We start from the raw sequence: 19,793 nt of genomic DNA on the forward strand, positions 1-19,793 counted from the left end.
ATTCTGTAGACTCTGTCTCCCAGTATTGTTCTTTAAGAAGCCCCGATTATTTAAAAAATAAAAGAAGAAGAAGAAAAAGAAGAAGAAGAAGAAGTCGTTATTATATCATACGAAGAATTCACAAGTTGTTATCTGCATCACCTATCCAATGGGTTAGTGTGCTGCAGCTTCCAGGGATATGTCTAATGGTATTACCCTGGAATTATTATGGAGTGCATATTAGCTATATAATGGGGTTTCTGCTATATAGATCAGCATTCATGTAGTAAGTAACTCTTCTCACCCAAATGGTTTAAAATACTACATGCCTCCACAAAGTGAAGAACAATGATCCTACAGAATAAAGCCAGACCTTAGGTAGTGGGATGAGAAAGGTAAGCATCTATGCCATTTCATAACTACAGCCAGCGTTTTACAGGAGGTATGAGAAAGGCACTTTCCTAGAAATCAAAGGTCCAATATACTTCAAACTTTAAATAAAGGTAGTACAAATGAATATGGGATGAGAAAGAAGAAACCTGAAGCATATATCAGACAATCCATTGTACAAGACATCACAGTTACTGAAGTTTAAAGGTGGTCACAGATTCCTTAGTGAAAAAGAACTGAACACTGACATATAAGCTCATCATCTATCTTGTTCTAGCATAAAACAGGAAATGTCAGAATAGATTTAGAGGGGAAAAAAGACCAAACTACATGCAACTACATGCTACCTAAAGAGATTTGTCTTGGGGTGTCTGGGTGGCTTAGCTGGTAAGCATCTGACTATTGATTTTGGCTCACATCGTGATCTCTGGATCCTGTGACTGAACCCTGCGTCAGGCGCTTTGCTCAGCACAGAGTCTGCTTGGGATTCTCTCTCTCTCCCTTTCCCCTCTGCTCCTCATCCTGCTCACATTCTCTCTCTCTCTCTCTCTCTCTCTCTCTCTCAAGTAAATAAATAAAATCTTTAAAAAAAGAGATTTGTCTCAAATATAAAGAAACAGATTGAAAGTTAGTAGATGGAGAAAGATATACAATGAAAACAGTAAAAACAAGAAATCTAGAGTGGCTATATTAGTATAAGATAAAATAGACTTCAAAACAAAGAGTTTTATCATCAAAAATGCTAATCCAAAGGGACACACTGAGCCCGATGTTTATAGTAGCATTATCTACAGCAGCCAAATTATGGAAACAACCCAAGTGTCCACCAACTGATGAATGGATAAAGAATATGTGGTATGTATATGTATATATACAATTATGTATTATATATCATATATAATGGAATATATAATATATTATATTATGATATTATAATTTTATATTATACATATAATAATATATATAATGGACTATTAGTTACAAAAAAGAATGAAATCTTGCCATTTGCAATGACATGGACAGAGCTAGAGAGTATTATGCTACGTGAAATAGTCAGAGAAAGACAAATACCGTATGATTTCATTCATACGTGGAATTTAAGAAACAAAACAAATGAGCAAAGGGAAAAGGGAGAGGGAGAGAGCACGCGGGGGCGGGGGGGGAGAGAGAGAGAGAGAAACCAAGAAACAGACTTTTAACTATAGAGAACAAACTGATAGTTACCAGAGGGGAGGAGGGTGATGGAGATTAAGGAGTGTGCTTGTGATGAGTACCAGGTATGGATATAAGTGTTGAATCACTAAATTGTACACCTGAAATTAATATTACACTGCATGTTAACCAACGGGAATTCAAATAAAAACTTGAAAAAAATGACAGAGTATTATCAGAAACTTTGAAAACTTTAAATAATGACAGAAAGTCAATTTTTTACAGACATAACAATTTAAAAAATACACATGTACCTAATAAATATTTAGAAGATCTGAATGCTATCAACCACTTTGAACTGTTTGATATTTATAAGGCCATATAATATTTAATACTATAAGAATACATCGAAACACCTTCAGAATATATACTCTTGTTAAGTGCACATGGTCCTAGCATAGGCTATATCCTTAGAAAACAAGAAAAAATGGATTTAAAATAACAGAAATCACATGAAGTATGTTCTCTGTTCACAACGAAAGTAAATTAAAAATCAAGAACAGTAAGTTTATTGATTTTCTATTGCTGCTAAACAAATTAGCAGCAATAGAAGGTTTAGCAGCTTCTACCAACACACGTTTATTATCTCACAGTTTCCATAAGTCAAGAGTCTGGGTATGGGTCACTTAGGTTCTCTGCTTCAGGGTCTCACCAGGCTGCAAGCTCAACTGATTTGGTGTCTTCATCTTTGTCATACTCTATTGGCTAGAAACACTCACATTCAAGAGTAGAAGATTATACAGGGTGTGAACACCAGGGACAGAGACTGTGAAAGTAAACTTTGAGACTTTCCATACAATTAGATATCTAATTAGATATCTATTATTAGATATCTATATATTAGATACAATTAGATATCTTAAAAAAGATAATCGGCTAGTACCTTGAATAACTTTATGACAATAAATAAAAAAAACTTAGATGAAAGGGACCTGTATACCAAAACTGACATAATAAGAAATACTCTGAAGAGTCTATATCTAATAAAGAAATATGTTTATAATTTAAAATCCTCACTTAGTTATAACTCCAGGCCTAGATGACTTTACTGATTAATTCAACTTTTAAGGAAGAAATAATATTAGTCGTACACAATGTCTTTCAGAAAACAGAGAGATAGAGAACACTTTCCAACTCATTTTAAGAAGCCAGTATAAGCCAGCATATGAAAACCTGACAAAGATATTATAAGAAGGGACGTCTGGGTGGCTCAGTGGTTGAGCATCTGCCTCCAGCTCAGGGTGTGTCCCGGAATCCTGGGATGAGTCCCGTATCAGGTTCCCTGCAGGGAGCCTGCTCTCCGTCTGCCTACGTCTCTGTCTCTATGTGTGTGTCTCTCATGACTAAAAAAATAAAATCTTTAAAAATATATATATAAGAAAATAACATACCAATATCCTTCACAACACAGATCTAAAAAAGATTTAGCAAACAAAATCTAGCAATATATAGCATGGATAATATATAATGATCACGTGTAACATAGCCCAGGAATACATGGTTACTTTATCATTTGAAAAATCAATTAATTTAGCACATTAATGAAAATATAGCTGTCCTAGTGGATGCAGAAAAAAACCTTTAATAGAATTCAACATCTACTCATGATTTTAAAAACACGAAACACACACAAAAAATTATTTTAAATTAAAAAAAACTCTGAGAAAGCTTTGAATAGAAGAAAATTTACTTACCTGATAAAAGATGTCTATGAAAAGCCTATAATTAACTTTATAATTAATTATGAATTACTGACTGTTTCCCCTAAAATCAGGCATTAGACAAAGATTTCACTCTCCCCATATCTATTCTGCATTTTACTGGAGCCCTAGTTATTTGCAATATGGTGGAAAAAAAGCATAAAGGTTAAAAAATAAATATAAACTGTCTCTATTTTCAGATATGTTTGTATATATAGAAAAATCCTAAGAAATATACAAAGCAATAATTAAAAGTAATAAGTAAATTTCCAAGGTTTTAAAATATAAGGTCAATAGGCAAAATCAACTGTATTTTATATATATGACAGAAGCAGCTGGAAAATGAAATTCAAAATACAAGTCTATTTATAATAGCCGTGAGAAAACAAAAAAAAAAACTAGTAATAAATTTAACAAGACATAGAAGACCTCTACACTGAAAATATAAAACATTGCTTAGGGAAATGAAAGAATACCTAAAAAAGATGAAGAACAAACAGATTGTGGAATTCAATAGTATTAAGATGTCAATTCTCCTCCAAATTGTTCTAAATATTCAGCGCAATCCCTATCATAATCCTACTAGATTTTTTTGGTAGAAATTAACAACCTGATTCTAACTATATACAACAAAAGAACTAGAATATCGAAGGCAATTTTGGGAGAAAAGCAAAGAAAACAAGTTGTGTGGGTACACTATATGATTTCAAGAACTCCAAAGCAATAGTAATCAAAACAGAATGGTAATCTCATAAAACTCACAAATAGATCAACGGAATAGAAACTGTAGAAATAGATCATACTTAAATGGTAATTTGATTCAAATATTTTACAAAGGTCCTAAAGCAATCTAACGAGAAATGTAAAGTTTATTCCGCAAATGGTGCTGAAACACATGGACATCCATTCGGGAAAAAGAGCCTTGGCACTAACCTTACATCATATACACAATTAATTTTAAACGGGTCACAGTCCTAAAAATAAAAACTAAAACTATAAAGTTGCTTAAAAAAAAACAGGAAAATATGAGGGAAACATATTTTGAGAAGAGGCAAAACTTAAGGCACAGAAAACAATAATTATACATGAAAAATGATAAATTATGCGACATTAAAATTAAACTCTTCTGCTCACCAAAAGACCTTGTTAATGTGTTACTGAAGGTAAATATATTATTCATGTAATGAATATTACATGTAATGAAGGTAAATATATCATTCATGTAAATGAATATGCATGCCCTTGACTGGAAGGAAAATATTCTCAAAGCATATATCTGATGCCATACTAGTGTCTACTATATACAAAAAAGTACTCCTGCAACTGAATAATGAATATACAACCCAATAAAAAATGGGCAAAGGATATAATATAGCCACTTTACAAAGATAACAAATGGCTACATAAACTTATCAAAAAGTGTTCAACATCATCAGTCAGGGAAATGCAAATTAAAACCACAATGAATTATCAGTACACACTCACCAGCATGGCTAAATTAGAAAGATCAAATCATCAAATGCTGGTGAGCATGTGGAAAAACTGGAGCTCCTAACACATTATTAGTGAGTATGTAAATTAAATCACTTTGGGAATGTAAAGCAAACCACTTTGGGAAAAGATTTTGTGGGTTCTTAAACAAAACGTTAACATTTACCTACATACTTTATGACCCAGCAATTCCACTTCTACATATTTTACTCAAGGCAAACAAAAAACATATCCACAGAAAGACCTGCACATGAATGTTTATACCAGCTTTCTCTTCATAATAATCAAAACCTGGAAACAGTCCAGGTACTCATTGTCAAGAGAATGGGAAACTGTGGGATCTTTATACAGTGGAATAATACCCAACAATTAGAAGAACAAAATACTGATCTATACTACATTATGGACGAGCCTTCAAAAAAAATCATGTGGAGAGAAAGAAGTGTTACACAAAAGAATTTATACTGTATGATTCAATTTATGTGAAGTTCTAGAACAGGCAAATCTTATCTATGGTGAGGAAAAAATCAGATTAGATTTTTGCCTTCTGTGGAGATGAAAGTGAGGGTTGACACAAGAAAACTTTCATGGGTGATGGTACTGTTCTATGAAATGATAGGGTTATACAGGTGTGTACATTGAGCAAATTAAGATTTCTGTACTTCAGCATGTAGATTTTTAAAAATATTTTATTTAAATTCAATTTGCCAACAGCATGTAAATTTTATTTCACGAAAAGAACTGTAGAAAAATTTAACTCTGATTAATGATATGCATGCTGAAATAATTAGGAGGTGAAGCATATTAATGTCTAAAATTTACTTTAAGATGTATAAAAAAAATAAGACAGCCCAATGGACAGATAGAAGGATGGAAAGATGCAGAAATGTGATCAAATAGAATAAAATGTAAATTGAAGAATCTAAATATTAGCCAGCCAAACTCTGATCATGTCTCCTTCAAAATATTATCAAAATGCACATTTCCCTTCCATTTTTACCCTACAATTCTTGTATCTTATTCATCTTCAGTTTTTCAGAAACTTAAATGTCTAACATATTGGATTCCTGATGGTATATATTTTTTTGTTGTTGCCTGCTAAAAATTTCACTCTTTTTTCTTGGCATCTTCAGAAAAAGATTTTTGTGATAACATCTGCCTGCCTTTCATGTTGTACTAAACAGCTATTAAGATAATTCAGACTTTGATAACCCTTTTAAATTAATATTTAACCCAGTCTACTTGCTTGTACTGGATTGCCTTTGCCCAATCATATAATGCAGTGCAACAAAGAATTAAATAATCAGTATTTTCCACTAATTCATTTGAAATTTCAATGTCTTCTGGATGAGCAAATAAAATATTTGTGTGGTTTAATTATTACTTTTCCAAATTTCTGTATCAGTAATCAACATCACTCTCACCATTTAACAATCAAGTGAACTCTCTGAACCTTGTAAAATTGTAAGCTGTTCATTCATACAAACACCATTCTACCTGCAATTTTAGGATGTTTACAGGCCCTTGAACCCCAGCCATGATTCATTTTCTACACCTTCATTTTAGCTTTCTTTATGAAGGTATACACCAAGGAATGCAAGGATTGGTCAGAGTATTAAATATAACTAACTGGGATAAGCGATATTATTTCAGCATAAGGCAAAAATAAAGTTAGAACATTTGAGATAGCCTCTTATTGGCAAGAGAGGCTGAAAAAGAAAAGGTTAGGCATGAAGCAAATGTGAGGGGTTGTGCTTTGAAGACAACTGCTTCTCAGGACAGTACAGTTTCCAGCATGCTGTGAAGCATACTCTGCTGCATGAGTCCCCTGAAATGTTGGCAGCAATGCTATGAAGAATCTGACATTGCCACCCCATCAGTGAAAAGCTGGGGCCTTCAAAAAATGCCTCAGGATCCCAAGCCAAAGGCAGAAACACATAGAGCTAGGGCTCCACAGAACAGGGTAAGGGCTCGATTTTAAAGAAAACAACACCCTCTGCCAGCCAGAGGGCCAGCACATCCTCCACAGTCCTCCTGCCACACACCGATACATCATAAGGGGCATTTAGTGGAGAACAGATATCCTGGGGGAAGAGAGTGCTCACAGCCCAGAGCACTCAATTTATCTTCATCTCTCCATTCACCAGAAGAAGAATTAACTATTGCAGTTTTCCCATGCTTCCCAGTCCCAACCCCCCAGCGACAAGGTTTACTAGGAGGAAAAAGAAAAACAGTTCTGGGGAAGGAGGAGACATTTGATCGTACTTACCTAAAAGTAATTTAGGAAAATTTGATGTTTCAATATTATGATAATATACTATTGATGTTGTAGTGGCAACAAATCCCATCACAGCTGGCATGAAGAGGTGGAGATGCCGCGACTCCCGCCGTCTATGGAGAGCGGTAGAGAGTATCAGTGTCTAGAGCTGGGAGGTCCAGATAGTTTCTCATTTTGTTTCTAATTTGTTTTAAAACTTTCTATCAGTAATAAGATATTTAAAATACAGAATGCAGTAATAGTTGCTAACATGCAAAGGAAGACTACGTTGAGATACATGATTCTGCCAAAAGGATTTATCCCAACACAGAGGAGCAAGCACCACAGCTAAACAAGATCTTAAATACTCACAAGAGCACACATGTAACTACTCCTATACTAAAGGGCAGAACTGCTAAAATAACACCTAAAGCAAGTAAAAACAACCAAATGGATGAGTGAACTCTAATGTATATGAAAAGTACATTTATTAGTTTCATAGTTTTCCTAAATTTTATGGCCCTAAGTGATTTCTCCATTGGCACTGATTCATTCAATACACGTGTTTTTGCAGTGTCCAGGCACTATTAGATGTTGGGATGCAAAAGTGAACACAAGATACAGCGTCTGTGGTCACAAAGCCAATTGGGATAGCAATAGGAAATAGGAAAATATCACTCAGGGGAAGGGACTGTGGGTGCATGCGGGGCCAGTGTCTGAGAAGAGAAGGTTTTGTGAAGGAGCCAATTTCTTTTATTTATTTACTTACTTACTCACTAGAGACACAGAGAGAGAGAGGCAGAGACATAGGCAGAGGGAGAAGCAGACTCCTCGTAGGAAGCTCAGTGGGGGACTAGATCCCAGGACTCCGGGATCATGTCCTGAGCCAAAGGCAGACACTCAACCACTGAGTCACCCAGGTGCCCCAGGAACCGACTTCTGAAGTGAGGCCCCAAGAATGAAGAACTGCTGCTCAGAAGAGGAAGGTGGAAAACTGTTCCAAGCAGAGGATCCAGACATGTTTCCGGGTAACACAAGCACTGAGTATGATTGAAAAGAGACTAGATTTCACTCTGAGGGCAACAGAGAGCTTCACGTGGGTTGGAAATATGACAGAACCAGATTTACATAGTAGATAACCCTCAAATCCATTAATAATGACATTAATAATGTCACCTAACAAAACATTTAAATTTTCTCAAATTACTTAAATACATTCATACATAAATGGTATAGAATATAACTAGTTTGGGGTCCCTGGGTGGTTCAGTTGGTTAAGTGTCTGCCTTAAGTTCAGGTCATGATCCCAGGGTCCTAGGATCAGGCTCCCTGCTCAGTGGGGAGTCTTCTTCTCCCTGTTCCTCTGCCTGCTGCTGCCCCTGCTTGAGCTCTTGCTCTCTCTGTGTATCAAATGAATAAATACAATCTTTAAAAAAAAGGAAAGTAACTAGTTTGCGAGTGGGGAAAAGAGGAGCATTTGGAAAAGACACTTCACAAGAGGTATGTTGACAGTGGTAACTGAAATATGAAAAGGAATTCATGAGTCAGCAACATGGTAAAGGAGCACTTTAAAAAGAGAGAATGGAATGTGTAAATACATAGAAGCACAAAACTGTGTAATATGTTCAAAATTCCAAGTAGTTTAATAGTCCCAAATGGAAAGTTTGAGATAGGATATATGGTGAAAGGCTCTGTATGTCATGGTAAGGAGCTGGAATCTAATCTTACTTTAATAGGTAAGTGGTATGGTCAGATTTTGGGGGTCTTTCGGCAAATATCCATCCATAGCATGGATGATGGAATTTATAGGTAGTGTGTGCCTCTGAAGAGAGGAAAGAGACAGAAGGAAGAAAAGCATTTGGCCAACTATGAGTATAGACCAGGCAGGAGATGACAGACCCTGAATTAAGCTTTGGCAGCAGAAACATAGACAAAATACAACATCTGGAAAATATTCATTGTTAAAATGGACAGGACTTTAATAGTGCTAGGGTCTTAGGGTGATAGTTAATGATAGAGAATAATTCCCAAGGGGCCTGGGTGGATGTTGGGTAACCACATAAGACATTAAGAGGACAAGCAGATTGGAAAAAGAAAGCTAGTAAGTTCCAGCAAGGCCACGCGAACCATGAAGGTGTCTGTTAAGTATGCAAAGGGAGTTGTCTAATAAGCCAACTGCATGTAGAGATTTGGAACATGACCAGTGATATACTTGGAATGTTAATATGGACATGGGAATGAAAATGTGTAAGTACCAAGATAGCATAAAAGCTGGTCTTAAAAGGACCCACTTGCCCCCCCCCCAAAAAAAACAGTTCAAAAAAAAAGCAGGAAATAAATATTTCATCAGTATGGAAATTAAGAAATCCTTCCAATATTATTTTACTATTAAGACAAGGAAAGAATTTAAAAATCACTGAGTTAATATTCAGGACATTTAAAAACAAACATACTACCTATCAAGGTTTATAAACAAACGTGGTCAAAACCAAACCCAGAAGAAAGTTTATAACCTTACACACATTCAAAGAAAACATTATAAAAAATAAATTATGTGGTCAATTCAAGAAGTTAGAAAAAGAATGACAAAATATTCTTCGTCAAGGAAGACAATATAGTAGATGAAAAAAGCAACGGCTACAATAAGGTTTTATATTTATTGCAGAATTTCTTTATTAGGGATTCATTCAATGTGTCTTTTAACCATGCTAACCTTTTTATTGGAATTGCTATTATACTGTTAATTGTCTACTTACAAAGCTGCACAAGTTTTGAGTGGTGTCTCAACCCTATTCTTTCCCTTAAGCTCTGTTATTTTTAGAGTATGACTTGCAGACTTCAAGGTTCTGGTAGAAGCACACACATCCCATTAGAGCAGAAAATCTTTACTCAGAAAGTAAAGAAGAAAATCAAAATGCATTCATCATGGAGGACAAAGATATTTTCAAAAAAGACAAAATAATAAAAATAAAAGCTTAAATGAAAACACAATAATAGTGAAGACTTTAATAAACATTTTTAGAATTTGATGAATTAAATAGTATAAAAATAGGGGGCACCTGGTGGCTCAGTCCGTTAAGCATATGCCTCTGACTTGGGTCATGATTCTGAAGTCCTGGGATCCAGCCCTGAGTTGGGCTCCCTGTTCAGCAGGGAGTCTGCTTCTCCCTTTCCCTCTGCCCCTCTCTCCCTCTCATGTTCTCTCTCTCAAGTAAATAAATAAAATATTTTTAAAAATAGTATAAAAATAATCAACACACAGGACTTAAGTAATCTAATCAATAAAGAAAATTTTGTCTCCAACAAAGAAAATACATCATTTTCTAATTCTCATTAAAAATGTATAAAGTAAAAAAAAAGTAAAAGAAAATGTATAAAGTAATCAAATATTTAACTATAATGGAAATGTTACAAAGTCCCAAAAGATATTTGTTTAACAAATTACATGCTCTACTAATAAATCAATCATATTAGGCTAAAAAGCAACTAAAAATAATTCCTAGACCTAGGCGAGTATCTAAATCAGAACCATAAACTAGTTGGATAGAAATAAAAAAGAGGACATTTCTTACAAAAATATGTGCAAAACAGATAAGGATGTTTTGGAAGAAAAATGAATAGCTTTAATACTTGTATTATTAAAAAAAATCAAATGGTCAATCAGGAAAATCTTTGCATTATTTCACTAATTATAATGAGCATCTGTTACATTTTAAGTAAAGAATAGTTCATAATATTTTGTTACAGAAAAAGAAGTAAGGAAATAATGGTCAGCAATGTCCAATGCACTGGGTATGATAAGGAAGAAAAGTGTACATAAAGGTGTCTTTAATGTTCACTGGCATTCTTGTGCAAGCAGTTTCCAGAACAAAATAAGGCAAGCAAGAAAGCAAACTAAATTTTGGAGTTCAGGAATCACTGGAAAATGATTTTTGAGAAGCTTGAATAAAAAGGTTAAGAGGAAGCAGTCAACAGCTAAAGAATCAAGACTGCATTTCTGCTTGATTTCAGGATGGCCCTTTTAAATCACTACTGCCATAACACAAGTTTCTGCCATAAGCATGTGTCTTCACCATTGTTAGCACAGCCTCTAACTCTCTAACTGAATTTCTACACTAATCACAAGGCTGGAAAAAAGGAGGCATCCTTGCCTACATGGTGTCAAGTTTTTAGGAAATATTGGACTGCTCTATCTTCCACTTTATGCATACACACAGAAACACAGAGAGTCAGCCAGTATGTTAAAAAATGAAGACTAAAATTGGTTATGCTAATACAATAGGATACAAATACACTGGCAGGTTTTAAACAATAATCAGTAAGATAATAGTCAAGTAAGTGTCCAAATGCTTGAAGGCATGCAGTATCTTCAGAGTCTTAGATTTTTCCTTTTATCAGAAACTAAGACATGCACATCCATGCAAAGAACTGTCGTAAAACATTACAAAATAGTTGGCTCTGTAACAAAAGCTGAGAAGTTTCATTCCTTGTTAATTGCGATAGAAAAACATAAACAGATGTCGGGGAAGGTCCTTATTAGATAAAAGGAAAATGATTTTTGAGCTTTCTTTTTAAAAACTTTTTTTTTAGAGATTTTATTTATTTATTCATGAAAGACACAAAGAAAGAGGCAGAGACATAGGCAGAGGGAGAACCAGGCTCCCCGCAGGGGACCTGATGTCAGACTCAATCCCAGGACCCAGGATCACGCCCTAAGTCAAAGGCAGATGCTTAACCACTGAGCTACCCAGGCGCCCCTCTTTTTAAAAACCTTTAAGAACTTTCGTATCAATTATTTAATTAATGGTGTACCGTTTAGCAAAATTTCATAATCAAAATTCTCCTATTTGATGTGGCTTATCAAAATTTTTCCTGTTTTTTGTTAGTATGTGATAAAAATATTTTCCCCACATTATGTTCCAGTTTATACGTAGAATTCATTATATTCTGTCTAATGCAAACTTCCTTTATAAGAATGGCAAAATTCCTTCAAAAATATGGGTTTTATGACAAATCTTGATTTTTAAAATAGTTTTGTGTTTTGCTTCAATTTGTGGCTATATCCCCAATGGTTCTCACACTTCTTTAAAGCCCATTCATCTATCTCTGCTTCTTTATTAAAAAATGGAAATATCTGAGGACTGGTTATATATTTACATGTAAATATAGAGCTATTAGAGCTTTATGTCAATATAGACAATCTTTCTCTGTACACCTATATTGATAGATAAGGAAAACATCAAAGTGTTTAAAAGGAGAGAACTTTCTTTAAGAGCTACATAGACGGAGGAACAAATAGCACATAAATAAGTACAAGTCACAGAGACCTCAATTTCTGTTATCAGAGAAATTATGTAGCAACACAAGAATATAGACAAAACACATTATTATCAAATGCAGCAGTCCCCCTTTTATCTGTGGGGGATATGTTCCAAGACCTCAGTGGATGTCTGAAATCACAGATAGTACTGAGTCCTATCTATACCACGTTCTTCTTACACATACATACCTATGATAAAGATTAATGTATAGAGTAGGCATTGTAAGAGATTAACAATTAATAATTATAAAATAGAATAATTATAACAATATACTGTTGTAAAAGTTATGTGAATGTGGTCTCCCTCTCTCTCAAGATATTTATTGTACCGTATTCACCTTTTTTCTTGTGATGATGTCTAGATGATATTATATCTGCATGATGAGATGAAGGGAGGTGAATGGCATAAGCATTGTGATGCAGTGTTAGTCTACTACTGACCTTCTGACTACTCATCATCAGAAAGAGGATCATCTACTTCCAGACATCAGGTGATTGTGGGTAAATGAAATCACAGATTAGCAGGACTGTTATTAAATGCGTGACAAATGCTGTTCCTAATAAATTATAACTAAAAAGTTAAGCCTGACTTGGTATGCTCTTCACTACCATCCATATCAATATACCCACTAGCATAATGTAATCATTATAACTATGTTGAATCACTTACGAATCAGAAACAATGCCTTCTGCTATTTCACAAACATGCACAAATAGAAGAGCAAATGTAAGAATCCATCTCAGGTTATGTCCAGGAAAATGAAGCCATGTGTTGTGATGAATTTGTACCTTTGAGCTTTGACTTCCCCACCCTGGAAAAAAAAAAGAGAGAGAGAGAAGAAATAAAAGGATTAATTATAATCATGGAACTAATTCACATTGTAATATCATTTGGGGGATGAGAAATTCCTGAAACAGGATCGAGAGGTGCTTTCTACAGTAGCAATGAAAATTCCAGTCTATTTTCATTGTGTTAAAAAAGTAACAATTCAATTTCAATGAATTTTTACAAGACTGCCTAGGTTAACACACTGACATTTGTTGCACTGCTCAAGAACAATGCCAACTCTGGATGACAACATGATTTTCTCATGCTGATCACAGCTCTTACTGACAGGTCCCTGATTCATTTAAGAGGAAATTAAATGATGTTAATAAAAGCGATTTGGTGTCTAAAATCTTTCAAAACATGGGATCTGTGGGGGGGGACTAACAAAAAAAACATATTTTGTAATGAAATGTAGAACTCATCAGTTGAGTCAACTCAATCATAAGAGAAAAATTAGAACTTATGACGAGGCCAACACTATTCAATAGTGGTAATGATATTTTCTCAAAGAAATGTTTTGTTTGTAGAGAAGCCTCACATACTTCAATAACAAATCGGGGTTTGTGCTGGAAATATCACAGGAAGGAATTTCTATAAAGACTGATGGGACCCTGAAGCATTTTTTGAAAAGAAAATTGATTCACGTCTCAGTTGTTCCAAAATGAATTTCATTGTGGAAAGAATAGCTACATTTAACCTATTGTACTAGAATTTATGCTGTAAACTCTTTCAGGCAAACTTTCCTTATACCTGATACTTCTTTGAGATTTAATCACAATCTCGCTAATTTAAGTAGCCAATGTTATAGATAACAGTCTGCATTTTTCTCCACCATTCCCCTTTGCAATGTTCACACCAATTCCACTTGATTCAAATACCCTTTTGCCAGCCTGTGTTTGATGCTAGTGATACAGACTATCACAGTAATTGCCCTCAAGAAGTTAGACGAATGTCAAAATGAATTATTAACTGTCAAACTGCAATAAAAAAGTATGGTCTACTTTTGGCCAAAGGGCATTGTTAATATCCTACAAATAATATCAACCACATAAACAACAACTCATGTTTCTATACATGGCCACTCTGGTACAGTTATATTTAACGTCTATATATTTAAAATGAAAAACTATGTGCTAAGAGTTTCATTGGCCTCTGCATGATATGATATATCATATAACAGAAAATTTTTGACCACTGTTATAATGCCAGGTACATAGCAGTCCCTCAATTAATATTTGTTACATGAAGAAATAAAAGCATACAAATTATTTTTAAACCTTTCAGGGCACCTCGGTGGCTCAGACTATTAAGCGTCTGACTTCAGCTTGGGTCATGATCCCAGGGTCCTGGAATCGAGTCCCACATTGGGTTCCCTGCTCAGGAGGGAGTCTACTTCTCTCTGTACCCCTCCTCCCTGCTTATGTTCTCTCTCTCACTTACTCACTCTTTTTCTCTCTCTCAAATAATTTTTAAAAACTTCAAACCTTCTTTCAAAGCAGATCATTAAAATATGCTAGTTTTCTTAAGAAAATTAATCTGATAGCTTTCTCATTCACTTTTATGAACAAATTTATTTTTATAAGCAAAATTAAACACCAAATTCAGATAATGGTTACCTTTTTTGAAGAGATAGTAACAGGATATTGGAAGAGTAACGGGCTCAGGAAATAGCACACAGAGAGATTCACTCATATTCTTACCATTAGATTCCTTAAGATGAGTGGTGATAGGCTCACTAGATGTTTAGATTAGTCTGTCATTTTCATTTTTTTAATTTATTTATGATAGTTACAGAGAGAGAGAGAGAGATGCAGAGACATAGGCAGAGGGAGAAGCAGGCTCCATGCACCGGGAGCCCGATGTGGGATTCGATCCCGGGTCTCCAGGATCGCACCCCGGGCCAAAGGCAGGCGCCAAACCGCTGCGCCACCCAGGGATCCCTAGTCTGTCATTTTCACATGTGAAATGTATTTTTTTAACTTTTTAAAGATTTTATTTATTTGAGAGAGAAAGCATGCACACATGAACAAGAGGAGGAGCAGAGGGAGAGGAAGAAGCAGACTCCCTTGCTGAGCAGGGAGCCTGAGAAGTTACTCTATTCCAGGACCCTGAGATCGTGACTTGAGCCAAAGGCAGTTGTTTAACTGACTGAGCCACCCAGGCACTTCTATTTTTAAAAAATTTCTAAGTTAAGAGGTCTATTTTGATTGTTTCAGGGAAGCTAATAAGTTATATATCAATGATCTAAATAACTGGATTTGTAAACTGTAAAACAATAAGGAAAATTGTATTTTTTAACTCTTTTCCAAATAGTTTGCATTAAGTATTCTTTCAAACTGGAATGCATCCTTACTACTCTTACTTCTACTCGCACGCTCTGTGTCCTCAGCTCCCCCAAAATGTCACTTTCCGTGCAATCTTTCCCACTGGCCAGAAGAATTAGTTGTTCTAGCAAGTTAATGCCCAAGATGTTCCTGCAAATGAGCTTACAATGCAGGATAGTCATTTTTCTCTTGAGTTTGATACATCTGTTTCACTGGATAGTTCCAGTGAATATCCCAGGCAATACTATGTTTTACTCATTTTTCATTCTCTTCACCAACACAAAGCAATCTCAACAAAGACTTTAGTCTATCCCACATAACTCTCTTTCCCTCTTTCCAAAAAACTGCTGCTGCTACTTGAAGTCCACTTCTAAGAAGACATATGACTTCTATTTTATCTACAGAATGTCATAGGCCAAGAACATAAATAATTGAGAAGCACAGAAAACTGGCTTGTTCTTTTCTCACAGATTTACATATCAGTTTTCACGTAATTGGTGAAAGAACAAGAATATTATTTCTTAAGAAATAAAAAGAATATTAAAGCAACTATTCTTTTAATAAGAATATTAAAAGAAATATTAGGTGAGGATATATAGGAGAATAGATTACTTACCAATAAACAATATTGGAAAAGTAATAAACAACAGGAAGACATGAGGGACCAGGTTGAGGGCATCCACAAAGCAGGGATTTTGTAACACACCATCACAGATATCATATGAAGAAATGTTGTTACCACAGAATGAAAGGCTCATTTCTTCTTATATGGCTTACTCTAAAAGGAAGAGAAAAAAGAAAGAGCCTCTCATTAAATTCCCTTTCATAAAATCATAGCCCTAAGAAGGAGGTGTTATTATAAAATTAACCCCTTTTATTTCTGCAATTGAGGAAATGGGAAACTGTATGCCAAAGTCATTTGAGAGTTTCCTATAAAGCCCTTATACAAAAATAAATAAATAAATAAATAAATAAATAAATAAAGCCCTTATACATTCTATAAATCACTTCCTTTCAATCTTTTCTTTTCAGAGAAACATATTTTATTTAATTTGGAAAATATATAATTATTAATATCTACCAATGATGGTACCTTAAAGAAGTGTGTGTGTGACTCAAATTATTTCACAGAACAAAAATGGTGATATATCAAGAAAAAGAAAGAATAAGTGAAACCACTAACTGATACCACAAAATAGTGTAATATCAAATCCTTGCTCATCTTTTCTCACTGAAAATGAATTAGTAAACAGCTTAAACTGGACATAATTTACCACCACTTTTCATTAACTATACAAAGGAATACTAATATATGAAACCAATGTGGCAGCAAACAGAAGTCAGCCTTTCTCTGAAGAATATTAAAATCAAGTGCTTCAGATATAAAATCAAGTGCTTGAGAAAAATAACTCAATTAATGAAATCACGTCCCACAATCAGAGAACTTCCTTACATGAAATGTACTCTAATCAAGTTTCGAAGCAAAAAAAAAAAAAGTTTTTTAACTGGAAACCAATATTATAGTAGAGGAGAAGTAGACAAATTTAGAGAGGAAACTGAGGACAAGGTATCCCAGGGTTTTGCTAGCCATTGTTGTGACTTGGGCTTCTACTCAATGAAGTGGACTCTTTGAGGGGTGATTTGATCAGAGGAATGACACACTGCTACTCACATTTTAAATGAATTCCTCCTGTTGCTGCACCAAAACAGGTGATACAGGAGCAAGGATCTGCTCCATCAAAATACCACTGTGAAATTCTGAAGAGTTTTAAGCCTTCTGAAAAATTCTTTTATAATTCCTCCTATTTATTTACCACCTCCCAAATTCTGGGCACTTTGTCTTTAGGACAACCATGCAATGTTAGTTATTTGTGTTTCACAGAAGAGCCTCAGTAACTTGCCAACCAGTAGAGTAGCAGTGATCTACACGCATGTGTCTGACTTAAACAGTTTCTCCCACTGCATCATGCAGCCTCCAACCTATTTTTAAATAACATCTCATCTATTGTCATTAAAAGAAGTAGCAGGTTAAGATTTTTAACCTCATTGGACTTTGTTTCTTTTCCACATTTATGTCACACTGGATTCTGAATTGGATTATTAAAGGTTGGCAAAGGTATAAATAAGTAAAGTAGTACCTTTTCTCTCTTCCCTTTCATTGAGAAATGATTTAGCAATGGTCATGAACAATATTGTTCCCTAGGAAGAAACCAAAGAGTGTTACACAGAAAAGATTGGCAACAGTAGGTAAGCCACCGGAGAAACCAAATTTCAAGCAAAAGTTTTATAAAGCATTCTATGAATAGAACAACTAGTTAAAAAGCCTGTGTTTACAGTATATAAATTCTTATTTGGAATTCCTTTCACATATTGTTTCTGGTAAGCCCTTTTGTTGAACATCATTGATATAATCTCTAGTTGAGACCTTTTCTAATTTAAATAATTATATTAAAAAAACTCAAGATGAGGGTATATGCTTGGCAAATTCTTAGCAGCTATTAAGCCTCCCAGCCTCATAAAATAAATTAAAAGGGCTTGAGATTTTTAAAATAACAGTAAAGTGGAATTTTGTATTATATACTGTAGCTACAGTGATAGATCTTAACTAAACCTACAGTGGTAATCATTTTACAATACTAAATTAAACCATCATGCTGTACACCTTAACCTCGTACAGAAATGTACATCAGGAAAACAAATGGGGGGAAAAACCCCAGAAACTGAAAAATACCGGCTAGTAATGAAATTTCGAAGACTATTTCTTTTCTTTTACTTTTTTAGACTATCTCTTTTATTAAGAAGAAATGACAAAAAGAAACTTGAGTCCACACTTATTGAAAGACATGTGTAAACTGTTTCCTAGAATGGACCAGAAAATAATTTTTACTTTTGCCAGTTTTATAATTTTATCCGAAATTATAATATTTCAATTGGCCACTTTTATAAATACTGATATTTAATCACTGTCATTGAGCCAAATACTAAAGTAATATCTGAATTTGTAAAACATATACTTCATTAGCTATAATAAGCATTGCCTACCTGGTATATTTAAGCAATCCTCAAACCTACCAATCAAGTAAATGTTGGATAAACGCATATAGTGGTGGAAAGAAAATAGCAGAGAACTACAGCAACCTGAGAAAGTCAAAGAACATTTCTAGCCATGTACCTGATATCTGGGATTCTAGGCCATTCGTTAACTCTAAAAATACTTGTTGATGCTGACCATGTGCTAGGCACTAGGAATCCAAGAATGTACATGACAAATAGTAGCTGTGGTCTTAGGCCGCATAAATCGGACTACACTAATCCCAATAGTTTTGGTATAATGTAAAGGTTATGATCTACTAGACAGGGAAATATACAATGATATAATCACACTAAGGTATACACTTCAGATTAATAAAGTGAAAGCTTCAGAATTTCTTCCTTCTACCACTATCTCTAACATATGCCCTGGGGCTCCCAACCTATTCACTACCTCTCACCACCTCTCTCCTTCTATTTTTGTCTCTGTCTCCCCGACCTCCATCCTTTTCCCTCTGACCCTTAGCTTCTTCCTCCAACATCCAGTACACATGTGGCACATTCTAACAGTCAGCCCATCTTACAACAGTGGGCAAAAAGAGGGAAGGAGTGAACTTGTAGGTATGTTGATGGTTATCATGTTAACGAAAGGCATTTTATTCAATCAGGACCTTGAATTAATTTTTAAATCTCCTGTTGTCATTCAGGGTTTCCCTCTCTGAACCATGATTAAGTTAGGGACGTTTTGGGAACAGTACAGATTACTGCTCTTGCTGTCTAAACTCTGTCACGTCACTCTGTCATGTGACACCCCTGCCTCTTCGGGAGCTGTCTAGTTCAACTAAGCACTGACAGAGGCCCTGAGTATCCAGGAAGACGGAGGAGAGAGAAAAGGGGCCAGATGGGAAGACATGACACTTTTCTCCCCACAAGCATAAACCTACTGAAAGATGTTCAAGTGCTTATAACAGCAGACAGGGCTGAAGAACTTGACTGAATGAAACTTAAAGACAAATGTCAAAAGCGAATCTCTGATTATAGGGATGGTCTGCAAAGCAGAAAACATAGAAGGAAAATACTCCTTGATGACCAGACCTATGATTTCATGGCAAGAATTGCATCCTCAGTATTCTCACTCTTTGAAATGCATGAAGTTCCACACCCTTAGGCATTATAAAATTTAGATTTAGTTGATGACTAAAGTTTAAAAACGAACACTCTTTCCTGCTCATCCACAAGAAAGTGTCAGTTCTAACAGAGT

The 19,793-nt window shown here is 34.9% G+C and overlaps 1 protein-coding gene across 8 annotated transcripts in view; it reads right to left on the reverse strand.

Moving 5' to 3' along the window:
* The window catches only part of ABCC9 (ATP binding cassette subfamily C member 9), a 149,626-nt gene that overhangs the window by 127,822 nt on the left and 2,011 nt on the right, over window positions 1-19,793 (reverse strand). For 6 of the 8 annotated variants that reach the window (XM_055318746.1, XM_055318739.1, XM_055318741.1 and 3 more), the window contains exons 3-6: window positions 17,641-17,701; window positions 16,119-16,280; window positions 13,020-13,161; window positions 7,042-7,163 (exon numbers count right to left, since the gene is read on the reverse strand). In XM_055318746.1, the coding sequence (XP_055174721.1) occupies window positions 7,042-7,163; window positions 13,020-13,161; window positions 16,119-16,260 (406 nt within the window). In that variant the 5' untranslated portion in view covers window positions 16,261-16,280; window positions 17,641-17,701. The remainder of the gene's footprint in view (window positions 1-7,041; window positions 7,164-13,019; window positions 13,162-16,118; window positions 16,281-17,640; window positions 17,702-19,793) is intronic. The other 2 variants (XM_055318744.1, XM_055318743.1) reach the window with 1 other exon arrangement.

Source organism: Nyctereutes procyonoides, unplaced genomic scaffold (assembly GCF_905146905.1).
Source record: "Nyctereutes procyonoides isolate TBG_1078 unplaced genomic scaffold, NYPRO_anot_genome, whole genome shotgun sequence".
Taxonomy (NCBI): Eukaryota; Metazoa; Chordata; class Mammalia; order Carnivora; family Canidae; genus Nyctereutes; species Nyctereutes procyonoides.